This window comes from Antedon bifida, chromosome 8, assembly GCF_963402885.1.
Source record: "Antedon bifida chromosome 8, ecAntBifi1.1, whole genome shotgun sequence".
Lineage (NCBI taxonomy): Eukaryota > Metazoa > Echinodermata > Crinoidea > Comatulida > Antedonidae > Antedon > Antedon bifida.
Genome location: NC_136233.1, coordinates 23,899,539 through 23,925,228, shown reverse-complemented (window position 1 = coordinate 23,925,228; position 25,690 = coordinate 23,899,539). Strand labels below are relative to the sequence as shown.

At 34.2% G+C, this 25,690-nt stretch overlaps 7 protein-coding genes across 11 annotated transcripts in view; 3 read left to right on the top strand and 4 right to left on the bottom strand.

Moving 5' to 3' along the window:
* LOC144849786 (prenylated Rab acceptor protein 1-like) overlaps positions 1-13,596 on the top strand; it is a 100,456-nt gene extending 86,860 nt beyond the window's left edge. The window contains exons 2-6 of the mRNA XM_078706840.1: positions 10,989-11,110; positions 11,518-11,724; positions 12,192-12,289; positions 12,442-12,543; positions 12,793-13,596. Coding sequence (XP_078562966.1) covers positions 11,055-11,110; positions 11,518-11,724; positions 12,192-12,289; positions 12,442-12,543; positions 12,793-12,908 — 579 coding nt within the window. The 5' untranslated portion in view covers positions 10,989-11,054 and the 3' untranslated portion in view covers positions 12,909-13,596. The remainder of the gene's footprint in view (positions 1-10,988; positions 11,111-11,517; positions 11,725-12,191; positions 12,290-12,441; positions 12,544-12,792) is intronic.
* Positions 1-25,690, bottom strand: part of LOC144849787 (protein Flattop homolog) — a 35,036-nt gene that overhangs the window by 502 nt on the left and 8,844 nt on the right. The window contains exons 2-3 of the mRNA XM_078706841.1: positions 371-455; positions 69-131 (exon numbers count right to left, since the gene is read on the bottom strand). Coding sequence (XP_078562967.1) covers positions 69-131; positions 371-397 — 90 coding nt within the window. The 5' untranslated portion in view covers positions 398-455. The remainder of the gene's footprint in view (positions 1-68; positions 132-370; positions 456-25,690) is intronic.
* On the top strand, positions 1,414-4,096 carry LOC144849783 (eukaryotic translation initiation factor 3 subunit F-like). Its single transcript, XM_078706838.1, has 7 exons — positions 1,414-1,532; positions 1,949-2,099; positions 2,245-2,382; positions 2,689-2,780; positions 3,290-3,426; positions 3,516-3,629; positions 3,833-4,096. Exons 1-7 carry the CDS (start codon positions 1,424-1,426, stop codon positions 3,932-3,934), a joined length of 843 nt encoding a protein of 280 aa, XP_078562964.1. The 5' UTR covers positions 1,414-1,423; the 3' UTR covers positions 3,935-4,096.
* On the bottom strand, positions 3,292-10,934 carry LOC144849777 (uncharacterized). Of its 2 annotated transcripts, none has more exons than XM_078706825.1 (17): positions 10,842-10,934; positions 10,260-10,424; positions 10,006-10,101; positions 9,590-9,756; positions 9,079-9,238; positions 8,826-8,901; positions 8,624-8,703; positions 8,053-8,217; positions 7,616-7,697; positions 7,354-7,511; positions 6,456-6,618; positions 5,895-5,975; positions 5,647-5,789; positions 5,165-5,276; positions 4,720-4,861; positions 4,447-4,579; positions 3,292-4,268 (listed from the first exon to the last, which is right to left on the bottom strand). In XM_078706825.1, the coding sequence occupies exons 2-17, from the start codon at positions 10,385-10,387 to the stop codon at positions 4,151-4,153; spliced, it is 2,004 nt and encodes a 667-aa protein (XP_078562951.1). In that variant the 5' UTR covers positions 10,388-10,424; positions 10,842-10,934; the 3' UTR covers positions 3,292-4,150. The 2 variants fall into 2 exon arrangements, with proteins under 2 accessions (XP_078562951.1, XP_078562950.1); XM_078706824.1 differs by having other exon boundaries at positions 10,819-10,921.
* On the bottom strand, positions 14,020-16,416 carry LOC144849653 (TLC domain-containing protein 5-like). Of its 3 annotated transcripts, none has more exons than XM_078706640.1 (3): positions 16,287-16,416; positions 15,518-15,719; positions 14,020-15,294 (listed from the first exon to the last, which is right to left on the bottom strand). In XM_078706640.1, exons 2-3 carry the CDS (start codon positions 15,714-15,716, stop codon positions 14,630-14,632), a joined length of 864 nt encoding a protein of 287 aa, XP_078562766.1. In that variant the 5' UTR covers positions 15,717-15,719; positions 16,287-16,416; the 3' UTR covers positions 14,020-14,629. The 3 variants fall into 3 exon arrangements, with proteins under 3 accessions (XP_078562766.1, XP_078562765.1, XP_078562767.1); XM_078706639.1 differs by lacking the exon at positions 16,287-16,416 and adding an exon at positions 16,065-16,169; XM_078706641.1 differs by lacking the exon at positions 16,287-16,416 and adding an exon at positions 15,814-15,847.
* Positions 16,980-25,643, bottom strand: LOC144849775 (uncharacterized). 2 transcript variants are annotated; one of them, XM_078706816.1, is made up of 2 exons: positions 25,363-25,643; positions 16,980-20,312 (listed from the first exon to the last, which is right to left on the bottom strand). In XM_078706816.1, the coding sequence occupies exon 2, from the start codon at positions 20,300-20,302 to the stop codon at positions 17,477-17,479; it is 2,826 nt and encodes a 941-aa protein (XP_078562942.1). In that variant the 5' UTR covers positions 20,303-20,312; positions 25,363-25,643; the 3' UTR covers positions 16,980-17,476. The 2 variants fall into 2 exon arrangements, with proteins under 2 accessions (XP_078562942.1, XP_078562941.1); XM_078706815.1 differs by lacking the exon at positions 25,363-25,643 and adding an exon at positions 21,007-21,078.
* Positions 23,147-24,365, top strand: LOC144849788 (ubiquitin-ribosomal protein eL40 fusion protein). The gene is made up of 4 exons (XM_078706843.1): positions 23,147-23,200; positions 23,614-23,815; positions 23,907-24,009; positions 24,161-24,365. The coding sequence occupies exons 2-4, from the start codon at positions 23,626-23,628 to the stop codon at positions 24,252-24,254; spliced, it is 387 nt and encodes a 128-aa protein (XP_078562969.1). The 5' UTR covers positions 23,147-23,200; positions 23,614-23,625; the 3' UTR covers positions 24,255-24,365.

Sequence of the window (25,690 nt, the reverse complement as noted above, 5' to 3'; positions counted from 1 at the left end):
AATTTAAAAACAATCATTCAAAACTATTTATTAAAGAATGTGGTACACTGCATGCTGTTGGTACTTACTTCTTTGAATGTTTTTGGAATTTGCCAGTTTTGAAGTCGTTTGCTGTGAAAGGCATCATCATACTAAGAAAATAAATAATAATTTCATAAAATATATTAGGCCTAGCCTATATCAGGCCCATAAAATATGTACTACTACTGTAGGCCTGTAGTGTAGTAAAGGCTATAAGGCCTAGGCCTAGATAGAGGCCGATTTAATACAAACTCGCGCCATTCATTCATATAATATAATTGATTGATTACACTCTCTGTTTAAGCCTACCTATGCCCTAGTTAATAAGTGTATAGATTTATTAATTTACCTGGTTTGCATTAAAATGCGAAGACATTTTTCAAGGAGTTATAATTGTTCTGACACTAGAAATTCCAACAGGCTGATGCTGACAGAACAACTGTGGTTTCGGTGGGTGTGATGATGAGAATTGTTTACACCTGGTTGTTGCTAAGCACGACACAGTACACACGCTAGAGGGCCGGCGGCCGTTGCCAATAAAAAGGCACGTGGTTAATTATTTACATTTTTCAGCAAATATTAATAATAATATTATATTATATAGGGGGCCGGCCATAAACTTAGCACCGGACGGAGAGACAGGAAATGAGTAGATCCCGGTGATTCCCCTTCAAATTATGCATAATGGCTATTCGTGTCACAGATTGAAAACAATTACAAAGGACGTTTGATTTAGGAAGGCCTATGTATTTTAAATACGATTTGTTCCCCCCAAAACATGAAAAATGAAGATAAAATTAGAATTTGAATAGGCCGGAATTTTTCAGTTTGATAAAACCATCAAAAGTAATAATTTCACATAAAAAAAAGACAAAATAAACTGCTAAATTTAACCAAAAATACATTGTCTGACACACGACAAGTTGACCATTTTTGCAGCTTTTTAGGTACATTTTTTTCGAAGCGTTATTTGGTTAAAGTGTATAAAACTAACATTAAAATGTCATATTCAAAAAATTATATAAATATTTTTTCACAGGCATGGGGAAAATCATTTTGAAAAGCGTGAGAATGTTTGAGGCTGGTTTGACGTAGTTATTGGTACAGCATGCTATCCTAATACTAACAATAATAACATAAGAAATATAACATAAAGCATAACATTAATATGTAAGTTGTTCAGTGTTAGTGAGTCAGTTTTATAATGCGGAAAATTAAAGTTTCCTTCCGAGAACAAAATGTAGTACTAGTACTCTAGTAGAGGCGGGACACAGAATCATGGAGGTATCCATGACAGAATGAAAGAAAGGGGATGATCGGCGGAGTACCAAAACGCAAGAAAACTTTCTACTGGTAGAGGTAGAGGGCGGCATCTATAATTGTTGCTGTTGATTTATCAAAAATGGCGTCGATTGTCGAGTGCAGCGTGCACCCAGTTGTTTTGTTCACAATTGTAGATTCGTTTGAACGCCGTCAAGACCAACATGCCAGAGTAATTGGAACGTTACTTGGTAAACAGGTTGACTTATTACATTTTAATAAAACTGTTTATTATTCAGAACATATGGTTTATTTAGTTAGGCCTATAGGCCTACTCCCTACCTTAAAAAAGTAGACTAAGCCAAGTAAGAGAGGGAGGCCTCCCTCTCTAGACTCTGCTATTATCTGTACTGATGACATGGCGACTGGTGGTAGAGAGGAGGCCTACCTAGTCACTAGGTAGGAATGAAACAATCCTTTTATAAGGCCTACTGTAGTACAACTGTAGAAGTAAATCACCGTCATTTCGGTTTAAAATAATAACATTATCAACTTAATAAAATTCTTTATAATATTAATAATATTAATCATTATTAATTTAATAATTATTATACTTTATTACTGTATTATTTGCTTTTTTGAACACTAAATAATTTTTTTTTTGCAGGCACCAATGTTTTAGGTGTAGTAGAAATAACAAACTGTTTCTGTGTCCCGCACAATGAATCCGAAGATGAAGTAGCTGTTGATATTGAATTTGCTAAAAATATGTTTGATCTTCATAAAAAAGTGAATCCTGCAGAGAGTATAGTTGGATGGTAAAAAAGCGTTTTTTAATGTTTTTTAATGGTAATATGTATTGTATGTGGTTTCTGTTAAACTCTCTGTACAGCGCTTTGATCTTCTGGAAAGGCACTTTATAAATAATGAATAATAATATAAAAAGATGTTTTTGTTTTAAAGGTATGCAACAGGTCATGGCATTACAGAACACTCTGTTCTTATTCACGAGTATTATTCCAGAGAATGCAACAACCCAGTTCATCTAACTATCAATACATCACTAAGTAATCAAGAAATGGCTATGAAAGCTTGGCTTGGGTAAACTATTCCAACATATACTTGTGGCATAGATAGTTGGGAACTTGGTATATAAGTCTGTACTCAAGTATAATACATACCAGTTTTTATGATGTGTAGACTCAATTTAGTCTCAACAATTATCAAGTCAAAGATGCTCTCTAGGTGGAATGCCATCCTGAGATGAGTAGTAGTAATTAGTACTGTCGTGTTTATTTTTAATTAATTTATATGTAATTTTACTTTCTATGGATCAGAGATAGATTCCGAAATAAAAGATTGAATGAATGATTATTGCTTTATAGTAAAATGTTTTATCATTTTCAGAAATACAATGGGCGTCCCTGGTGCTACACAAGGTGTTGTCTTTACACCAGTTTCATTTAAACTTGTTAGCCATGAACCAGAACGTGTAGCTTGTAAGTTGTTTCATTTAAACTTGTTAGCCATGAACCAGAACGTGTAGCTTGTAAGTTGTTTCATTTAAACTTGTTAGCCATGAACCAGAACGTGTAGCTTGTAAGTTGTTTCATTTAAACTTGTTAGCCATGAACCAGAACGTGTAGCTTGTAAGTTGTTTCATTTAAACTTGTTAGCCATGAACCAGAACGTGTAGCTTGTAAGTTGTTTCATTTAAACTTGTTAGCCATGAACCAGAACGTGTAGCTTGTAAGTTGTTTCATTTAAACTTGTTAGCCATGAACCAGAACGTGTAGCTTGTAAGTTGTTTTCATTTAAACTTGTTAGCCATGAACCAGAACGTGTAGCTTGTAAGTTGTTTCATTTAAACTTGTTAGCCATGAACCAGAACGTGTAGCTTGTAAGTTGTTTCATTTATTTGTATGGCAGAAGAATGTTTCATAACCAATCGCTTAGCTGTCTCACTGTGAAATCATTTCTGATAAGTTAGTTTACTTTGTTATTTCAGTGGATACATTGATCCAGGGAAAGTCACCAACAACCAAAACTGTAGATATTTTTTCTGACCTTAACCATGTTGGTAGAGCGTGTTACAAACTCCAAGAAATGTTGTCAGCTGTTATCAGCTATGTTGACAATGTACTGGTGAGTAGTTAACATATAAACCAATTTAATCAAAATTATAAATACTGTACATACATCAGAAACCGTTTGTTTTCAATTTAATGTTGCAGAGCGGAAAGACACCGGCCGATAACCAAGTTGGACGATTTTTGATGGACTTAGTCTCAAATGTACCTCAACTTGACACAGAACAATTTGAACAAATGATTAATGATAACATGAAGGCAAGTATTTTTTACAAATTATTTCTGTTATGAATTAAGACTGATAATTAAACAAAAAATGTCACTATACATTATATTTATTATAGTTTTTTATATGTATTTTCGTACTGTTTGTATTGTATTGTCAAGGGCCCCAATGATCAGCTTTGCTGGATGGGCTACACCCATGGTTCAATAAAAATGTTATCTTATCTTAATTTTAGGATCTTCTTATGGTTGTGTATCTGACGACACTAATCAACACACAGCTTACATTGAATGAGAAGTTGGTTCATATCCGGCAGTCTTCATCCAAAGAATTCTGATCTTACTATTTATAAGCATTCATATCTATAAACAATCAGTGCAAATCATTATACTGTTTAACTACAAAAACTTAAATTAATGTAGAGGAAATTTGTTACAATTAATAAATAAAACACTCCCTTTTTTAAGGAAAATAGTGCATGATTCAAAGTTGGTCACCCTATATAACTTTTGGAATATTAATGAAAGTGCATCTGTTAAATAAATGTGTGTACTCATTGAGAAATCTGTCTTAGTCTGGTCACTGTAACTGTCCACTTGGTCAGCCACTCTTGGTAAGTCTGCTTGTGTGCCTGTACCCATGGAGTCAAATGTTGACTTGGTTGCTCCAACCTAAACAAATAGTAACATTGATTATGCATGAAAATTGGAAACATAATCAGTAAAGCTTGGTTCCCAATTGTACGCAAAGCAAGGATGTAAGCGCAACGCAAGTAATTTCACCAAACACAAGCGATTATCTGAACTGTTGCTTGCGTTGCGCTCTGATATAGAAAGTCTACTAACTCACCAATCTGCTATGTAGTCCTTCACTTGAATACATTGTGCAAGGCCTTGAGAAGTTTCTGAAAGTCTTGTCTGTAACACTGGTAGCAGCATCTTCAATTGCTTTGCATCAAATTCACGCACATCTTGACTCAACGCTGTAATATACAAAATCCAGTTGATGGTACAGGTATTATAATTGTTTTATATCATGTGCACCTATCAGCAATTTTATCGGATATATGTATGGCATAAATGCTTGGTATTATTTATAGTGTAAAGCTTGAAATCAACAAACCTATTGTATCCAATGTTGGCGTGGCTTGATTTGAATTGTTGGATAACATTGAATGAAGATGATTTTGAGATTCTAGCAATGCTTCAATGTTTCCAACGTCTACTTTTAACTCCACTAAATGTGTCAACAAACACTCTGGTGCCTACATAGAAACATAAACAATTGATACCATCAATAGACAGTATAATGCAATATTTAGTACAGTATAACAATACTCAGTACTGCTTAAACTTGGTTCCCACTAGGAGACAACTTAGAAACATAAACAATTGATACCATCAACAAAGAATACAATGCAACATTTAATATAACAATACTGATTAAGCTTGGTTCCCACTAGGACACAATATAGAGATGTAATTTGAACAATCATGACGCGATTATTGGAGCTTACATCCCTACATGAACTACTGTATTATCAGCTATATTAAATGCTACAAATCACCTTATAAATTGGGAATTGTGCAAGATCTGTAAGTGTCTGTAACACAGTGTTCTGTATTGGCACATTCCCTAAGCTGTTCAATGATAGATGCTGAACTTTAACAGCGTTATCCCTGTGGAAGAACATCAAACCTTATTAATATACAACATATATACAAGGTTTTCAACAAAATTCATCACCCAGGACATCGACACATCCATACGAACAAGTAGTGGCGCTAGACAGCACCGAGACACGACGAGTGAAGATAAACAATCAACACATCAATCATGTGAACAAGTAGCCGAAAGGTAACAAAATAGTCTATTTTTTATGATTTATCAAAAGGAAAAAAATACTAACATATAAAGCTCTGTCTACACTATCGAAAAAGTGTGATGTGACATCCATATATCACATCACATTTTTTTGTCACATAAAGTTTGATAATGTAGACAGAGCTTTTTGTTGATTACATTCAAAACAATATTGTGAAGACTTACTCTAGTTGAAACATTTGCAGAAGTGAAAAAGATAAAGCTGTAAAGTGTTGGAGATTTGTTAATATGCCATTTTGAAGATGATCAGATTGTGAAGAAACATCTACTTTGTGTGAACACAACCGTTCCTGCATGTACTTCAAAAGCTACAAAAAACATTTGAACAAAATTAGCTAGATCTTAGTAATAGCTGTTTTTCCTACACTAATAAATTCCAGAATGGCTTTTAATGTAATTTTGATAAAACTTACATCTGCCTTCTGTTTTTCATGTCTACTCTTTGCATCTCTATTTTGACGAACTAAACTTTTGATTAAACTCTGTTTATCATCCTTTAAAAAAAAAAGAAAAAGATTATTATGCATGAGAATGATTTACAAATGATACTTAAAGTTTACTTTATTTTTTTTTATTTTATTCAATCGAAACCAACAGCAATAATTACCACCACTAACAGGTTTGAAACAAACAAAGCCAGGACTGTTTAAAGCACCTTGATTGGTCCTAACATTGATCAAGGGCTTCTCTCGTCCAGTGCCCACCTTGACCAGAGGAAAGGCATAAGCTAATACGCCTGAGGCAGATACTAGATGCAGGGGCTGCCATAACAGTCAGCAATGCTGATTTCAAATGCCCCACGGACCTTCATATACAGCACCCGATATTCCCAGATGGTCTCCCATCCAAGCTCTAACCAGGCCTAACGTTGCTTAAATTCGGTGATTTGACAAGAACTGGTGTTTCAACATGGTAAAGCCGTATCACGTGGTAAAGCCATATCTTAGTTTGTAAATAACTAAATAATAACTTACCGAAACCATCATGAAGTTTTGTATTTGCTTGTATTTTCCATGCAATACTTCTCTTTCTTTAGTTGCCTTGGTAACCGACTGGGTCAGTAGGAATATTTGCTCATTCAAGCATTTGATTGTACCGCTGGTTGCAGCCAGATTTATTTCCAGTGAAAACAGTTTTCTACAAAAAAACATAGTTCTCAGTTATACATTGGTAGATGAACTACTGTAGAAACTGCCAGTCATATATTGTAAATAAATAAAGACTCATTTAACAGAAAGATTCAGGAGGAAATCAGAAAATGCCGCTACAACCAAGATCAACGTTTTAGTTAAACCTATAATTATCCATTAAGTTCAAAATACTATCAGTAAAACATTTAATATCTAGACGACTTGATTGTGTTATACTATCAGTAAAACATTTAACATCTAGACAACTTGATTGTGTTATACTTAGTGTTAAAACATTTAACATCTAGACGACTTGATTGTGTTATACTATCAGTAAAACATTTAACATCTAGACAACTTGATTGTGTTATACTTAGTGTTAAAACATTTAACATCTAGACAACTTGATTGTGTTATACTATCAGTAAAACATTTAACATCTAGACAACTTGATTGTGTTATACTATCAGTAAAACATTTAATATCTAGACAACTTGATTGTGTTGTACTATCAGTAAAACATTTAACATCTAGACAACTTAATTGTGTTATACTTAGTGTTAAAACATTTAACATCTAGACGACTTGATTGTGTTATACTATCAGTAAAACATTTAACATCTAGACAACTTGATTGTGTTATACTATCAGTAAAACATTTAACATCTAGACAACTTGATTGTGTTATACTATCAGTAAAACATTTAACATCTAGACGACTTGATTGATAATGCCATTATACCTTGCATTTTCCACTGATTTCATGTCTTTCTTAAACAGCTCACTTGATTTCTTTTTTATCTGATCGTTTATGTGCAGCAGGTTTTGGTCCAGTTTATAACCATCATTCTTACATTTTTCAGTTTTAGTAAACTGGTTAATGTGTGCGATCTGTCTTTTCTACAAATACAACATTTATTAATAATTATTAAACAAAATCTAATGATATATTTGAATAAAATCCATTTTCTCTCATAACTTAAGTTTAATGAAGCATTACTTACTAGTATCAGCTGATTTACACTCTTCATGTTGTCAGGCGCCATGGACATGTCACTTAAATGCCCACTTGAAGCAAACTTAAATCTAAAATATAATTGCATTATTTTAGGTAAACATTTTCTATCTTGCTGCTGCGTAGGGCAATATACAGTTTTGCAGTGTCAAATTAACAACACAGGTTGATGGTAAAATAATATGGCAGAGCCAAGCAAAAGGAGGGATAAGTCAATACTTAAAAAATTAGCTTTTATTTACAAATTACTTAAGTTACAGTTTAATATCGATGCAATCAGATTTTTTTTTTGCTATGTCGAAATTTCTATATTTATATTCATGTGGCAGGATTATGTTTTCGTATAAAACTGTGACCCTCTTACTTGGCTCGATTTGAACAAACAATTCAATCAGCATAAATATTTAATTTTAACCAATGTTTTACCTGAGTGTTTCAGCATCCTGCATCAAGTCAATTGAGTTTGTTACTACATTTAGTTTTAAGCCAGTTTCTTCTGCTATAGTTTTCAATGATGTCACAACTTGCAATGGTTCATTATCTGTAACAGCTTTACCAACCAACTTCCAAATTGTTTCTTTGTTTTTTTTACTTCAATCAAACGAATTTAAATTATTTAAACATGAATTTGTGGTTAGATTCTAAATGGTAAATGCCCCAATGTGCAAAGAAATAATGTGTTTGGGGATTTTTCAATTATGTTGTGCTTAATCACTAAAAACATTTGATAGTAGTGCTAGTGCCCTTCTGTCTAAGTAAACATGGTAAGGGAAATTTACAATTACATAAAGAGGCGATATGGTCAAAACGAGACTGGGTCTTAATGCTGTAAGCACAGCCTGGCTCAGGTAAAACAATGTCACAAACAATAAGTAAGCACAGCCTGGCTCAGGTAAAACAATGTCACAAACAATAAGTAAGCACAGCCTGGCTCAGGTAAAACAATGTCACAAACAATAATCGTTAAAATACAGATATTTAAAAATACAATATATACATTTGATCTGTGTCCACATTATCTTCTAGTGTCTTCTTTAAAAAGTTTGAAATGTCTTCACATGCATCTCGAACAGCTTTCTAAAATATAAACAAATTCTGAATGATAGAATATTATACATCAACATTGTATCCATTTTCTAAAATGGATTAGTTTCTTTAATCTATCTAAATTGAATATAAAATATTAAAATGCTACTCACAGTGCAAGCAGTTTCCAGGGTTTCTGATCCTTTAGATCCCTTTCTACTGAAGAAGACTGTATTACTCTCCACTGTTCTATATAAGAAGATTTTTACAATTATTTATAGAACAAGGTGCTCATTTTAATTAATTTCTCTTAGAACCTTCATTTATTCTTTTTCATTCATGTTTTATAAGTAAAGCGAATTATTCCATATTATTCAAATATGCAAACATCTTATTAACTATGCTTATAGTTTACCCAAAACTTACTTCTCTTGTTTACATTCACGTCGTAGTCGTCCAATCAAACGCTCTTTATATTTTTCATAACGAGCAATATCCGTTTTGCATATCAAACTGTGAGCATTCAACAATCTTGTTTTCTTTCGGATATCATTAATATCACTGCACAATTTTATTTTATCTTCTTCTACAAAATAATTCAAGTTTTAAAAAATATCAAAAGTAGTACTAAATGGAGTGACTTCTTTAAATTACAATTTATTCAATCAATAGAATAGTGGTTTGCTCGTCAACAAACATGGAAGAATATAATATAAGTTGAAAAGATATACTTTAAACTCTTGCTCATTTGATTTTATTATATATTGATTCTGATTTCTAATTTAATGTTTATGATGATTGCTTGTTATTGTTAATTGTTGCAATGTATTTAATTTTAGAGGGCCCTTGAATATCAATTAACCCACTGGGCTAAACTGGAAGGGTTACCCTCATTAAAGATGGTTGAAATAAAAAATAAAAATAAACGTCAACTTACCACCAATAGAAACTTCTTTGTGAAGTCTCCTGACGTCCCGTGTAACATGGTCTTCATCGTTGCTAACATCTTTTAATTGTTGCCTCAACTTCTTTCTTTCTTCCAATAGTTTAGCTTTACTTTCAGAGTATTTTTCTTGTCCACCATACCTGGAAGATTGCTTATGTCTAAGTAGCTAAGGAAAATAAGGCTTTAATATTATGGACATTGTCTTATATTAGGGCTAATACTTATATCTACTTATACTTATATCCACAATTGTATCTAATAGGTAGATGTTTGCAATAGTAACAGTCAGTTCTATACCTTACTCTGACAGCAAATTATATTAAAATGCATACTTTCTCTACTTTATGTTAATTGTGAAGATATGGCCTTAAAACTTAAAATATCAATTCACAGTGTAAAAAGGATACAAATGCAAGTTGCCTTTAACAGTGGCTGTAGTTTGTGCTGAATAAACATGCTGTGTAATATATTTCCAGATGTCTGCCAACTGTCCACGACAAATGCTGAAAATATAAACAGGTTGAACAAAATTAACATAGATCTGAATAACATAGATCTGAAAAACATTTCTAAATATATTGTATTTATAAAAACTTTAATTAAAAATTTAAAATACTATTTGATCAAATAAATAGTAAAATGAATTTAGTGAATAAAGTACCTAGTAAATTGTTCTTGGGAGGGTACTTGTGAATTGCTATATCTTCCTTGTGGAACAAAATGCATTTCATTAACAACCCACTCATGTAAACATCTTGCTGCCTCTTTTTGCTTTGAAGACGACGTCATTTTTTATCTTGTTGCTAGATTGTCAATACTTGATTTTCTGAAAATATAAAACATTACAAATCATTTATATAGAATGTATTCTTATTAAATCTTATTACATTTGTGTAATCTGAGTAGTGGTAGCACTCCACTAGAACTAGTTAATTAGGCCTAGGCTAAGTAGGCGCAACCCTATAGTACTACTATACTAATAATACACTCTAGACTAGGCCTTACTAGTCTAGTCACTAGGCCTACTTTGCATGACACAGACACAGGTAGTGAGAGGGCCTACTAGCTAGAGTACATATTATTATTAGCTACCTAGCTAGGCCTAGGGCCAGGCCTAGAGTTAGTACTGCTACTACTAGCCTAGCTAGGCCTAGTAGGTCACTAGCAGCTAGCGAATATAAATGTTTCTATCAGCCCTAACTACAATATGGCTTTCCTACCTAGTAGGCAGGTTTAAACATACAATTTATTTCTATAAGATGAAACACTTGTAAACAAGCAGAGTAAAAAATCATACAGATTCATATTCACCGGGTTTTCCCGCCGACATGTTTTTCATACCTCCAAAAACTCTAGAGGGGGTAAGATTGTGAAAGGAAGAATTTTGAAGAGAGATATTGCGTTGACGATTGTTGACAGTCAAAATTTGTAAATAATTGCTGAAAAACCTGTTTGCATGGCATCTACTGCTGTAGAAGGTGATATAGAAATACCACAATTACCTAAAGGAAAGTGAGTAATTTGGTTGGTCACTACTTTGTTTGTTAGCTTGTTACATAAAGCTTGTTTTACCAACTGTCATTGCCAGGCCTTACTGGTTGTCAGGTCTTGGCAATATGGTCCACCGCTTCTTCGCCTGGAGCCGACCTGCTGTGACTCTGTGGTCAGTTCATCCCGAGGATGACGTGGCCACAAACATTACACTGGAAATGCAATGCATTCTGATTTATTTTATTAGCAAACAGTGGACATCGAAAACAAGAAATTTCTTTGCTTTAATAAATAAATATTTTTTTTTAATTGCCATTGTAAAAAAAAAATATGTTTGCAGCCAAAAGTTCACCAAATATGACGTCATATACTGCAATACAATATTTTATTAATTTAAATGTTTCTATATTCACATTTTTATTCAACAGAATGTCGATTCAGCTTTCTAATGCTGGTGTACGTGAATGGGTACAAAGTAGACGAGACACTATTCAACCATGGCCAAAGTTTTTAAATTTTAATAAATTTGGAAAACCCAAAGATGGCAAGGATTTGGTGAAGAGAGTTGTTCATAATATTACTCTCTATCAGAGCAACTATTTATTTGTATTTATAGGACTAGCAATTTATTGCTTGTAAGTTTAAGAAATACATTTCTTTATTTAATCACACTTTTATTTAAAAACAAGACTAGCCAATTAAGGCTTTTAAATAGTATAGCATTGTAGCAACATATTAAATTACTTTACTTATAAGAAAGTTCGAATTGAATGTTATATATTTATGTGACATGTGTCTTCCAAACCATTAACTAAATACTAAAGAGATTGCTAGTCTCTTGGTTTAGTTACTTAACTACGATAAAAGACTACAACGTAAAGTACTCACCATTATAATAGTCTTTAGCTGTATGATAATATAAGTGAGTAATAATATAGTTTACGTCTAGGTTCCGTCGTCGACTTATTCAAGTGTCCTCAACGTACTTGACGTTCCAAGGTATACGCACGGCGGAGCGCGTCCATGTGTTTAGAACGACGCGCTCCGCTTAATCATCTGTAGCGGCACTACAATACTGACACTTTGATTTATGTATTTATAGATTGACAACTCCCTTGCTGGTGGTGGCTTTAGGTGTGTTGTTTGCTGCCTGGTATCTAGTACATAGTAAACTGGGAGGAAAGAAAATAAAAGTTATGGGTAAGTAGTTATGATGCGTCTCATATCACATCCCATTCATGCAACTACAGTGGAACCGCTCCATTGGGACACCCCTAGGGAGCCTTTTTGGTTCCCTAAGCTCTCCTCTTAATAATACTGTATGATTAATTATGTAATTTTTGTTATTATAGGTCATGAACTAACAATGGCTCAGCAGTATGGCTTGCTGTCAACAATGTCTTTACCATTGTTCTTTCTGGCAGGAGGGACATCAGCAATATTCTGGGTTTTAGGTAAGTTATTGTCATATTATACATTTAGCGTATACAGTATTAAAAATAAAATTGTTATTGCCGCAAAATAGTAACACAGACATAGTAGTTAAGTATGAATGGTTTTTACCTTTTGATGGGTTTATTGATTTCCCACACACAAAACATTTAAAGTAGGTTATCCAATTACAATACAGATATGAGAAAATGTTTCAACAAAAGTTTGTTAACATTTATAAATATTTTGACGCTTTTCTTTTGCTACTACAGGAGCATCATTTTCGTTCATAATGCTGCATGCATCTCTTTTGGCAATTGAAGTTGCTGAAGACGAAGAGGAATTGATGATGGAGTCCGTATTAACCATCGATGACGCCCCACAGTAAGCTACATATTGATGATGGAGTCCGTATTAACCATCGATGACGCCCCAGAATAAGCTATTGATGATGGAGCCGTTGATCTCGGAAATAAAAATATTTATAGACCCAGTAATAATAATTTAAAGAATAATGATACTACACCATTAAATACCGTAGTTGAGAATCTTTTAAAAATATCTTTTGTTTGTTTTTCTTTTGTTCTTGCACTTAAAATAAAGTGCACTATTTTGATGTGTATAAGTTTGTTAGACGTATGTTTGTAATCAATTAAATGGGTTTGAAATTTATGTCACGGTGTATGGTGTTATAATAACAGTAATGTACTATCCACATTCTAATATATTATGTATTTTTGTTCTTTTATTATTAATATGTTATACCCCAAATGTTTTGTTCATCTATTCAACCAGCATAATCAATATACTGTAGTGTAATATACAATAACAAAAAAATGGAAAATCCTGGCCAGGGTCAGCTCAAGCAAAATACATTGCTGTAACTCAAATGAGCCAGCTATCTCTCGTATAAAATAAACATAAAATATATATATATACATAAATATCCAGATTTCTATTTCATCGTTTTAGTTATAATTGTGAACAAACATATTTAGACCTGTTTTATTGGAACATAGTTTTTTGTATTAAATACATTTATATTTTCGCTTAAATAAAAGAATTGTTTATTTATATCAGCTGTGTAAATAATTTTATTGGATATTTGTGTGCGATTGTTGTTAAGCAAGCACTCTATTTTGACATGACGATTTCATGAGCAGCTGTTAAATCTCTACCGAGTTTACACATTGTGAGCGGATATGAAAACATAACTACTGTTTATACCGAAGATTTCATATTTACTGTAATGCTATTTTCATTAAGGAGGAAGTCCACTCCCAAAGACCTGTAATAAGACTTTGTTTATGTAGAGCATCTTGTGTATATAGCCCAATTTACAGACGAGCGGTAATTGTAAGCGGAAAACCACGTAGCTTGTCCCATTTATACAGCGCACGGAATTCGTGAGTGGTGTGGTGAAAAGTAGGAGATTTTAGGTCTTGAGGCTAGTGCAATTTGCCTAAATATATAAAAAATCAAATTGTTACAAAACACAATTATCATGATTAATTTCTTTATTCCTGGTAATAAATGTTCACATCAATCTTTGTCAGCATACTTCATAGTAAAACCACTCATGAATTATACTAATTATACACTTATTTTTATTTCGCTATTAAATCATAATATAGTTTACACAGTACTCAAAAAGAAACTAAGAATAATGAGCCGAAAGAAAATAAGACATTCATTTTTAAACACTACCTTACAAATATTAATTTTATTATCACCAGAAACACTCTTTATTTAAATACCTCTTTATTTATTGTTATACTTTAATTATACTATTTTATTCTTTATAAAAATATTAGAAATATACAGTATCTATCTTTAAAAAAAAGCATAAATCGTTGGTTTAATTTTCTTTCAAAAGTGAGGAAAACTGTATCAGGAACTATATGAATTTAAAGCTTTCTTATTTATAATATACAAAAACATGACAAGAATTTTGCTTTATAGTACTGTACTGGCAACACTTTTAATTTAATATTAAAACACCATAAAATACACCAAAAGACATATCCAAATTTAATGTACAGTTATTAATTTTTATTGTCAGTTTTTGTCCAATTTTTATAACCCAAATTAAAACATTTGACACTGCAACTAAGAATTGTGTTCGACACCATTTTGCATAAACCTTTTTCTAACGTCATGTTGTGGTCCTATAATATTTCCACCATTTAATATATCTGTATGCAGACCATTCACACTTTTAACTCTATCAGCATCTTTCTGCTCTCCAGCAACTTGACGCTCAGGTGACCCAAAGATAGACTGTTTACTTCTCCAACGTCGATACATCTTAGTGTATTTGAAGATGGCAAAATTTACAATCTGAACGGCAAAAACAAAGCTTACGAGCCATAAGCATACAGAACCAACTTTGAAGAAATTCATCGGTTCAGGATGAACCAACTCGCAATACATGAAATACGAACCAAAAACCATTCGACACATAAGGAACGTAAACATGAATATGAAATCATTGAGCTCATATACTGCACTGTATTTTTTACCCGTCTCACGCATGAACCATCGAATCTGAAGCATAGGATTTGACATTTCACTTCCAAATATGGATGCGTTGACCTCTGTTCCTGAACGCTCGGTATATAGAGATCCAAAAATGCCCAGAATTGTGACAGCATGATGAAATATCATAAACAGGTTCTCGTTTTCAAAGAAGTAGATACACCAGAATATGTCAAATATGAAGTATCCAATACACAGGATCATTGTTAGAGTCTCGTATACAGTTGTTTTCCCACCTGAAAAAGGTATTAGCAGTTAGTAAGTTATTGCTATTAATGCATTTATAAGTGTAATTGTTCTCGTATTTTTTTAGTGTGATGATTCACATTAAACCAAACATGATTAGTTAGGACTACTGTATAATTCTTAATTATTATTAAGTTATAGTGCATTTACCAATTGTAAAGATATTGTGTAAGGTCTAAACTTATTCTTACAACAAGGGAATGTTATACTTACCAGGATGTGTAAACGGCCATGGATTGTACAGAAAGCCAAAGAATCCTGACAAGGTGACAAGCACAACACCATGAATAAAAGTAACAATCCGAGAATTCCATTCATAGCTTTGTTGAGGATTTAGTAGACAAACTATATTGTACAAAGTTGTCCACATAAACACACTGGATAACACAGCCCAGTACAGTGATTCATCCATTGCCTTTTTAATAAAAACAAATCAACAAAATTAGGTTGGACTATCAATAAAAAAAGTTCTAATATACAATTTAAACAAAAATATATACATAACATACATTGCAAACTTTATTTTATTTTTTTATTATAAGCTGATGACGTCACAAATTGCCAGAGGGCGTGGCCGGATCCGTGGCCAGAGGCAGTCTGAGTCTGGTGGTTTTTGTAGAGTGCATGCACACCCCACCATCATCCACAGCAATATTATTGAAGAATCTCCCAACAAAAAATAAGAAACAAACTCAATCAACTAGGCCTATATTTACTTAATACTAATAGGCCTATGTGATATTGTTAATGCTTATCATACTTTGTTGTATTCAGGCCTATCGAAGATCAAAAGGTTCCGCCGCGCAACAAGGAAAGGCCGACCACACACCGTCCAAGTAGCAACACACATGATGCAGAATCGGCTCAGCAGCCTCGGAAGACGACGGACTTTTGGCTGAGATAGATTTTGAATCGAGTTACATTTTATTTACTATTATTCTATATAACCCAATAACCGTTGCATAAATGTTGAATTACTTACGTTTTCTTTCTGTCCTGATTTTTGTGTCGACTGATACTAAATTGTAGTTTATTCAAGAACTGAAAAAGTGGTTTATTCACCTGGGATACTGCTGCTACTGGATTGGTGGAAAACACAACATACACCGTGCGCCGCCGTGCGGTGGTAAATGTTCACCATAAAAATTGTTGTTGCTCTAGAGGGCGCTATAAAACTATGATGTAAAGCTCAGTCTACACTATCAAATTTTATTTTACAAAAAAATGTGATTTGGCCATATTTATTATATGGACATGATGATGTCATATCACTACCATATTTAAGCATATCACTACCATATTTGGGCTTGGACTTTATTTGGTCAAACTGGTGATTCCAATAAGCGATATATATATAGTCGATAATTTTTAGACGTATGTGAACATCAATATCGACGTCCCCAAACAAGCAAAAACTAAATTTTTAAAAAGCCGTTTTCATAAAGTTAATCACCTTTTGCCGACAAAAATTGAAAATAATGATTTAGTTTATTTTAAAAAAAGACAAAATAAACAACAGAAACCAGTTGAGTAATTTTTCTTAAATTACGATTTTATCAGTGTGACATAATTGATCGACTCGATTTTTGGGTCTAAGTGAATATAGTACAGTATTACCGTATGTGACATTAAAATGGCAACAAAAAGCAAATTAAAACAAAAATGACATTTATAAGTTAAAAACAGGCTGTATTTTATTCATTTATTGACGTCACATTAATTTTGTTTACAGATTATGCCGACGCCAGTACCAGATGGCGGCAGACTCCTACATTATTTAGCCACCACGTGATCTCTGGTGGTTCAAACGATAATATTTAACCTAAGTAATAATTTTGATACAATATCTAAAGTTTAACATTAACAGTTTTATAGTTTGCAACACATACTGTACTTCAACAAAATAATACAGGCGTATAACTCGCGTCATCATGAGATTTTTTGAAACATCACTACTACTCATTTACATCGTCATCTCGTCTCGATACACTCTGCCAATAAAAAAACACGCGGGAATTGTTCGAAAATACTAATTTAGCATTTCTGAAACGTACACGTAGTAGGCCTATAGCATTGGTCTCATCAAAACGTCAGTACAACCATCATGCAGGCAGCATAACTTGACGCCGTCACATGACTATCTTTAAAAAGTACAACACATGTACGTTTTCTTCATTTTACAACAGAATCATACATTTTATTAGAAAATTCAATTTTACTGGCAGAGCCTGTTCTTGGCCTACTTCCTACTGTTATTGGTTCCATGGCACGATTCCCTGCGCTGTCAACACGTAAGCGAGGCATAGTACAACTTTTATCTGTTCCTGCTGAGGGATCTTCTTTCTTCTTTATTTTACTTTCCAATTGCTGTACATGACGTTTTATGTTGCCCTCTGGAACAGCATAAAGAGGTTTCGGTTTTGATTTGTCTTTATCAGTGCTCTGTATGGCATCTTCACAATTTTTTCGAAGTGTTGAAACCTTCGAGATTGCTTTCAATTCACTTTGTAATTTGTCTTTAGGTTTTGTTGGAAAACGAGATTCAAATCGAGCAGATACTGTTTTTCTGACGTTATTTTTGATAAATTTATTCGATCCTAATGTCGATGAGGAAGGAAGTAGATCACGTTCGTCGCCATTTTCACTGCTCGTTGGAAGCATAGTCATGTAACCAGGACTACCAGGCTTGCGACTGCGCGGTGCCTTCCTCATTTGCTCCTTCTCACTATTTTCTTCATTTATTCTAATCACCGGTGGTTTCCATATTGGTTGATAACCATGTTCCTCTTTGTCATTTTTGTGTTTATTTTCACCTCCAGTTATCCCTGCTCCTATTGTGGCATACACAACTTCTGAATGTATCGATCCTTGACTTCCACCTTCACGACGATTTGTTGGGAACCCTTCGATAAATATCGACATATATGGCTGATCAGCATTCGCTTCATCTGTCTCATTCACGACATCTCGTTTGCGTTTATAACTCCAAAGGTACATGTAAAGTCCAACACCAACTCCCACAACTAGAATAAGTGCAAATAGCCCACCACCGATGACGCCTGCTTTAGAACCTTTCTTTTCGACAACATCTAGCTGTATGTTTCCCTCTATTCGTCCTCCTGGATTCGACGCAACACAAGTGTACTGACCTGTATCAATTAGCGAAACATTCTTTATATATAAATTTCCATTGGAATCAATCTCAAAACGCTCTTCACTATATTGTGGAGTACCAATCTCAGAGTTTTTAACATTAAACCATCTCAAAACCGGTTTTGGAAAACCATCAACGGTGCAGAAAAGATTCACATCCTCTCCAACTTCAACTCGCATATCACGTGATATCTTGTTAAAAGATGGGGCAATGCACTGAAACTTTTCTGATTGCAAATTAAAGATGTTCTTGCCACGCACGCGTTCCGGTTGGTTGCATATTATAGATTGGGGTTTACTACCTGAATTAGACAGCCATTGTTTTAGTGACGTCATTCTGCAATCACAACTAAAAGGATTCCCTTCCAAAAGAAGGTGGAACGATTGGTTAATTGCCGGTGACGACAATGACGTAATCTCATTTTCTCTTAGATCCACTGTTGATAATAACTTTAAACGTGGAAATATTTCACTAGGAAAAGTTTTTAAATTATTACTTCGTAGATATAATTTGACCAAACTTGTTAATCCTGATAAGGCAGTCTCCTCTACCAATTTGATCACATTGTCGTCCAAATAAAGTATTTTCAGTCGACTGAGAAGTCCAAAGTTGACTGCCATAATACTTTCTATCTTGTTTCCTTCAGCATAGAGAGCATTGAGATATATTAAAGGAGAAAACGTTGTATTCCCAACATATTGTATCTTATTCTTCCTAATAGACAGTGTTTTCAATGCAGAATTATCATTGAAAATATTTGATTGTAAAGCTTGTACATTATTAAATGAAATATCAAGATACTGAATCCTAAGCAGTCCACGAAAAGCGTGTTCAGATAAATTAACTAGATTGTTATGTTGTAAATACAGAAACTCAAGACGACGTAAATCAATAAAAGTGTTGTCTTGTATTTGGCTAATGTAATTGTTATCAAGATGCAAATAATGAACGTTTTTAATTCCATTAAAAGAATTATTCGTAATTGTTTGAATCATGTTGTTACTAAGATGCAGAGACTGGAGTTCGGGGAAGACGGTGTCTGCAAATACATCTCCTGAAAATGAACTCAACAAATTATCGTTTAATTTCAAAACTTCAAGCTTTGAACAATTTGAAAAGCAGCTCTTTTCAATTCGTTTGATGTCGTTATAACTTAAATCAAGAGACTGTAATTTCTTCAGATTATTGAAAGGCTGCGTGTTTAATTCAGATAGTTTGTTGTGATCAATTCGCAAAGTTTTTAAACGTACAATGTTTCCAAAAGCATTGACACCAAGAGCTTGTACCTTGTTTCTTGTAAGTTTTAACGTCTGCAGGTTAGAAACTCCTTCAAACATTTCCCTAGCCAATACGCTAATTGAATTGTTTCCAAGATCAAGTGTCTGTAAATTTGTAAGTCCATCAAAAACACCAACATTCAACGACGTTATTGAGTTGTTTCTTAATTTCAGATTAAGTAGATTGGATAATCCTCTAAAAGACTTATTATCAATGGTATGAATTTGGTTACTGCTCAAATCTAAACTTTGAAGATTATTTAATCCCTCATTTCGAAATGACGTCATATCTGAAATGTGATTGTTGCTGAGATCAATGGACTTCACATTCTTAAGGCAACGAAAATCATCTGAACTTAAAGTTTTTAGAAAATTGAAGGAAATGATTAGCACTGAAGTCTGAATATCACAAGGGATACAGCTCAGATTTTGATAAGAACAATCGGTGACGTCATCACGAATAGTGCATTTTGTTTTGTTTTGACAATTGACACTTGTTGATGGACAAACAAAATAAACTGCGAATATGCATAGATGTAAGATTCCTATTGACTTTTCCATTGTCATCTTTGTAATCCTGTTTAAAAAAGAAAACTAAGATTAGATTTATATCGTTAAAACTTTTCATTGGCTAGGTTATGAGATATAAAATGGCCGACATGATCAATTTTCAATCAATAAAAAAAGATTGCGTGTTTTTTTTAATATTCAGAAGTAAAAACTAACAGAAGAATGTGCTGATATTTTAAGTAATGTAATAAGGTTCCTATTATCAAGTGAATCGCAACAAATTTAGACATGTCGCGAATCAGCTATCACATTAAATTACTTCCCATGAACACTGCAGGTTGTTGGAGTGGCGACAAAGGGTGCAGAGGAGGATCAAACTCGGTGAATCTCGGTAGGTGTGCCAAGAACAGGCTAATTGTTCGCCCTATTTGGTCGTAATCACAGCTTGATTCGGTTGTCATATTAAAGGGAGTGGGCAGTTTGCCTTTACCGAAATGGTACTTTTAGGCTTATTTATATATTTTAATATTTCTTATCTAGTAACATCATTCAACAACTGTGATTTTGGTTTAAAAAAAATACCATCTTTTCCAAGTTTTATAAAATGTTTCTTACTCGAATTGGTGAAAAATTAGGAAAACCTAAAATTATCATCTCTAATTAACTAGAGGTGATATGCGTATGACCTCATCAATATAAATAGGCCTAAATTACGTTTTTCTACTTGTAATTAATAAATGAAATTACTATACTGACCGTACCTCATAAAGTTGTATTATTTTACGATTTCTCAATAATATTTTTCTTGTATGAGCGTGGTGTGAAGCAGAGAAATACTCCCAGATCTGTAGAAATGAAACCCATCCTCGACCGCTAGACTAGCAGCAGTGTCTATAATGAACACCCATATACTCGATCGCTAAACTAGCACGATACTGTATAAGAAAGTTCTCGGACAAGTTTTAGTATCACTAACATGTCCGTCTCGTCGATGGATGGTTCAAAATATATTTCTGCAAAACATGTTGCCGAATAGTCAAGTTTTGATATGAGAATAATACATTTCTTAGATATAAATTCCAAGGCTGACTATCTTCGTATTAGTACGTTGCTACCCAACTCAGTGCGTGGCTGACTATCTTCGTATTAGTACGTTGCTACCCAACTCAGTGCGTGGCTGACTATCTTCGTATTAGTACGTTGCTACCCAACTCAGTGCGTGGCTGACTATCTTCGTATTAGTACGTTGCTACCCAACTCAGTGCGTGGCTGACTATCTTCGTATTAGTACGTTGCTACCCAACTCAGTGCGTGGCTGACTATCTTCGTATTAGTACGTTGCTACCCAACTCAGTGCGTGGCTGACTATCTTCGTATTAGTACGTTGCTACCCAACTCAGTGCGTGGCTGACTATCTTCGTATTAGTACGTTGCTACCCAACTCAGTGCGTGGCTGACTATCTTCGTATTAGTACGTTGCTACCCAACTCAGTGCGTGGCTGACTATCTTCGTATTAGTACGTTGCTACCCAACTCAGTGCGTGGCTGACTATCTTCGTATTAGTACGTTGCTACCCAACTCAGTGCGTGGCTGACTATCTTCGTATTAGTACGTTGCTACCCAACTCAGTGCGTGGCTGACTATCTTCGTATTAGTACGTTGCTACCCAACTCAGTGCGTGGCTGACTATCTTCGTATTAGTACGTTGCTACCCAACTCAGTGCGTGGCTGACTATCTTCGTATTAGTACGTTGCTACCCAACTCAGTGCGTGGCTGACTATCTTCGTATTAGTACGTTGCTACCCAACTCAGTGCGTGGCTGACTATCTTCGTATTAGTACGTTGCTACCCAACTCAGTGCGTGACCTGTTCTTAACGACGGTTTCAGGCATAATTACCATACGTGGACTTGAGCACAGACTCGTATTACTTATACCACTATGGGGTACATACCACGAATGGCTTTAACCCAAAAGAGCTCGAAAAACAGAATAGAACAGGCCAGATGAGTATTGTATACGATGCAGTTAAAATATAAAAAGAACAGTGAAGTCTCCTGCACTATCTAAAATGTTTATAAAACCTAATCGTTATATAGCTATATAGCTATATAATTTATATTGTTTGTTTTTTTAAAAGAAAAAGTCGTTGTTGGTGAGGTAGCACAATTACTGTAGGCTACGATGAAAATTAGAAAAATAGGAAGTACATGAATACAACATTGTTAAAATCATAAGAATGATAAACTGAGATTATAATTTTTTAAGACCTATTAAAACATTTAAACCGAAAAAAAAAATTGAATGAAAATGAAAAATAAATTTTAAATCATGGCTATGGAAACTAATTGAGATGGTTGAAACCCAACTCGGATAAAAGCCATCTCCAACTGTGCAAAATTATTCATAAATTCCAGACATGAACACGTGATATGACGTCATCGATGAGGTAAGTGGTTTTAGTTTTTGTTTCTGAAAAATCCACATTGAGAATTAAGGATTACTATAGCAACTTGGTCGCAGAGGACGGTCTGGTCTAGTATTTTCAAACGTCATCTGAGTGATATTATTTATTGTTGTAGTAGAAATTTAAACACCTAAATCTGAATGCATGTAAAATAGTACATACAAAAAAATAATATAATTGCCAGTATTTATAGAATTATTGCAAAAGGCCTTTTTGTGTACTTATAACTGGTCTGCGCCACTACCCACCACACACACACACACACACACACACGAGGGAATCGGAAAGTTGTAACTAAAGATAATTATAGGGGGCGCTCGTAGCAGCAGCTAACTTTGACTACAGAGTGATATTACTGTGGTCCGGTTTGGTAAATCAATTCGGTTCGTGCCACTACTTCCTAATTTGTCACTGCCAGTAGAGTCGTCCACCATGTCACAAAAACGACCCGTATGTAGGTTCTTTTTCGACACATTGATCACGCGTGGTAAGGAGTGTTGGATAATTTTACGTAATTTAATAGGTTTATTTCACTTCCAACAGAATATAATGTTATAGCAATATCAACACAATACACCTATATTTCTTTAGTGTATAGAAAAAAGTGTATATTTGTGCACAGTGCTTTGCCTTTAGGAACAATAATCGTCAGAACAGTTAGGCCCAACATCATCGTCAAGCGATGCCGCTCGTTTGTTAGTTCGGCCTGGCTGCGCTCCTTCCTAGTGTTGTAAGCTAGGCCAAACACCGTCGCTGTACATCCCATGTCGCTAAAAACTGCCTCCTTCTTGACCTGTTGTGGACAATGTTCACTATTACCAACACTGACAGCAGGGCAAACTATATATTTTTAATTTCATTTCTAAAAATAAAATGTTTTGGTTTGTTTTTTAATTTTAGGAACAAGCCATAATGCAGATTTTTGTGAAAACACTGACGGGGAAGACCATCACTTTAGAGGTGGAACCTTCAGATACTATTGAAAATGTGAAAGCCAAGATTCAAGACAAGGAGGGAATTCCTCCAGATCAACAGCGTTTGATTTTTGCTGGAAAGCAGCTTGAGGATGGGCGCACATTGTCTGATTACAACATCCAAAAAGGTGCGTATATTCAATTGAAAGTAAAATAAAAAATTGAGCAGATAAATAGTTGTTGCTTGTTCAACCTGTTGTACCATTTCTTCTTTTTTAGAGTCAACCCTTCATCTTGTGCTTCGTCTTCGTGGTGGAATCATTGAGCCAAGTCTTCGTATTTTGGCTTCCAAGTACAACTGCGACAAAATGATTTGCAGAAAGTAAGTCTAATGCAAACCAATAACCAGAGTGGTGCCTTGTGAACACCAATTTGTTGTACTGCACATTTTCATAAATTTAAAATCACAATATACAAAGATTGCTCAGATACATGTTTTTTAATACTAGAAACTTATTGATTAATGTTTACAGGTGCTATGCCAGGCTTCACCCTCGAGCTACCAACTGCCGTAAGAAGAAGTGTGGTCATACCAACAACCTTCGCCCAAAGAAGAAGTTGAAGTAAACTAAAATACAACAGAGTGTCACTAACTCATGATCTTGGGATTAAAAAACATATTCCTACAAAATATAAAGCTTTTTCCGTCATTGTTGAATAAATTACACTAGAGCAGTATTTCTGTATTTTGTTTTTGTTTCAATAGTCATACAGAATGATAAAAAAGTATAAATAATTCTATTCTGATGAAACATTTGTTATTTAGTGATTTCACAATACAGTATAGTGTTTGATTAAAATAGCGTTTCACAAAATAAGTAATGAGCTCTGCAAAGCACAACATTTTGGACTTTTTATTCGTATTTTGCATGCCAGAATCTAAACTACTGTACAGTATCCACCTCAAGACATGGATCCATGTGTATCATAGAGTAATGTCTATATAAAATTTATCGGTAATACAGTACTGTAATTCGGCAGGCAACATAGAGGATGGGTTTAAATTACTGTGCTTTGAGCTACTGTATATAAATATCTGTACATTGAAGTGCAAATTTGCAGAAATATAGATTCTATTATAGAAATCACTTTTTACATTGCAGTGCCCTCAATTATTATATTGGTCAGCGCGAGTCTTGCCAAGGATACAAGCAATGCAACGAGCGTTGGAATCGAACCTACGATCTCACAATCGGTAGGTCAGTGTCCAACACGCTGCGCCACAGCCTTTTTATGGAAGGGCGCATGTTTTAATGTGCAAAAAAATATCACTGACTGGCATTATGGTACAATACAACAATAACATTTTGAAATCAAATAAATGAATGATAAAGTCGACAGTTGCGACACAGAGTGGGTAAAGTATATTCAGAAATTGAGAATATTATTTGTAGGGCCTACAGTAAAAGAATTATTTTTTAATCTCAGCCTAAAAGTAATGTTATGGTACACTAGTTGACTGACCACATCGTCGGAGATGCCTAGCTTGAAGCTAGTACTACACTACTACTACTACTAATCTACCATTTGGATTGGGGTTTTTTTTTGCCTGCGCCCTGAATTTGATTTGATAGTAAAACATTATCTTTCTTAAATAATTTGGCCTTACTGTGTCAGTGCTATTTGTAATTTACAGTGATCAAGCTGGCAGCTGATGAAACATGATTGAACTTACCTGTCATACTGTAAATTAAGTCTAGGTCCGGGTCTAGGCTAGAATTCCCATCTTCTCTGAGGTCCTGATGTACTTGCTTGGGGGAGTTGAAGAGCCAACATCACCACTCATGAGTCATCGTAAGTAGGGCCTAACTGATATGATATTGATAGCGTCTTCTTGATACAATAAAGTTAGCTCCGAGAGTCTGTATAAAAACTGTAAATTTCACTGATGCATAAAGAATGGAATTTACTCAAATTGACCTTGCTAGGCCTAGGCATAGCTGAAAGAAGAATGGATGCATGGTACCAGCAGTAGAATGAGCGGGCGGATGGAGGGCGCCGCA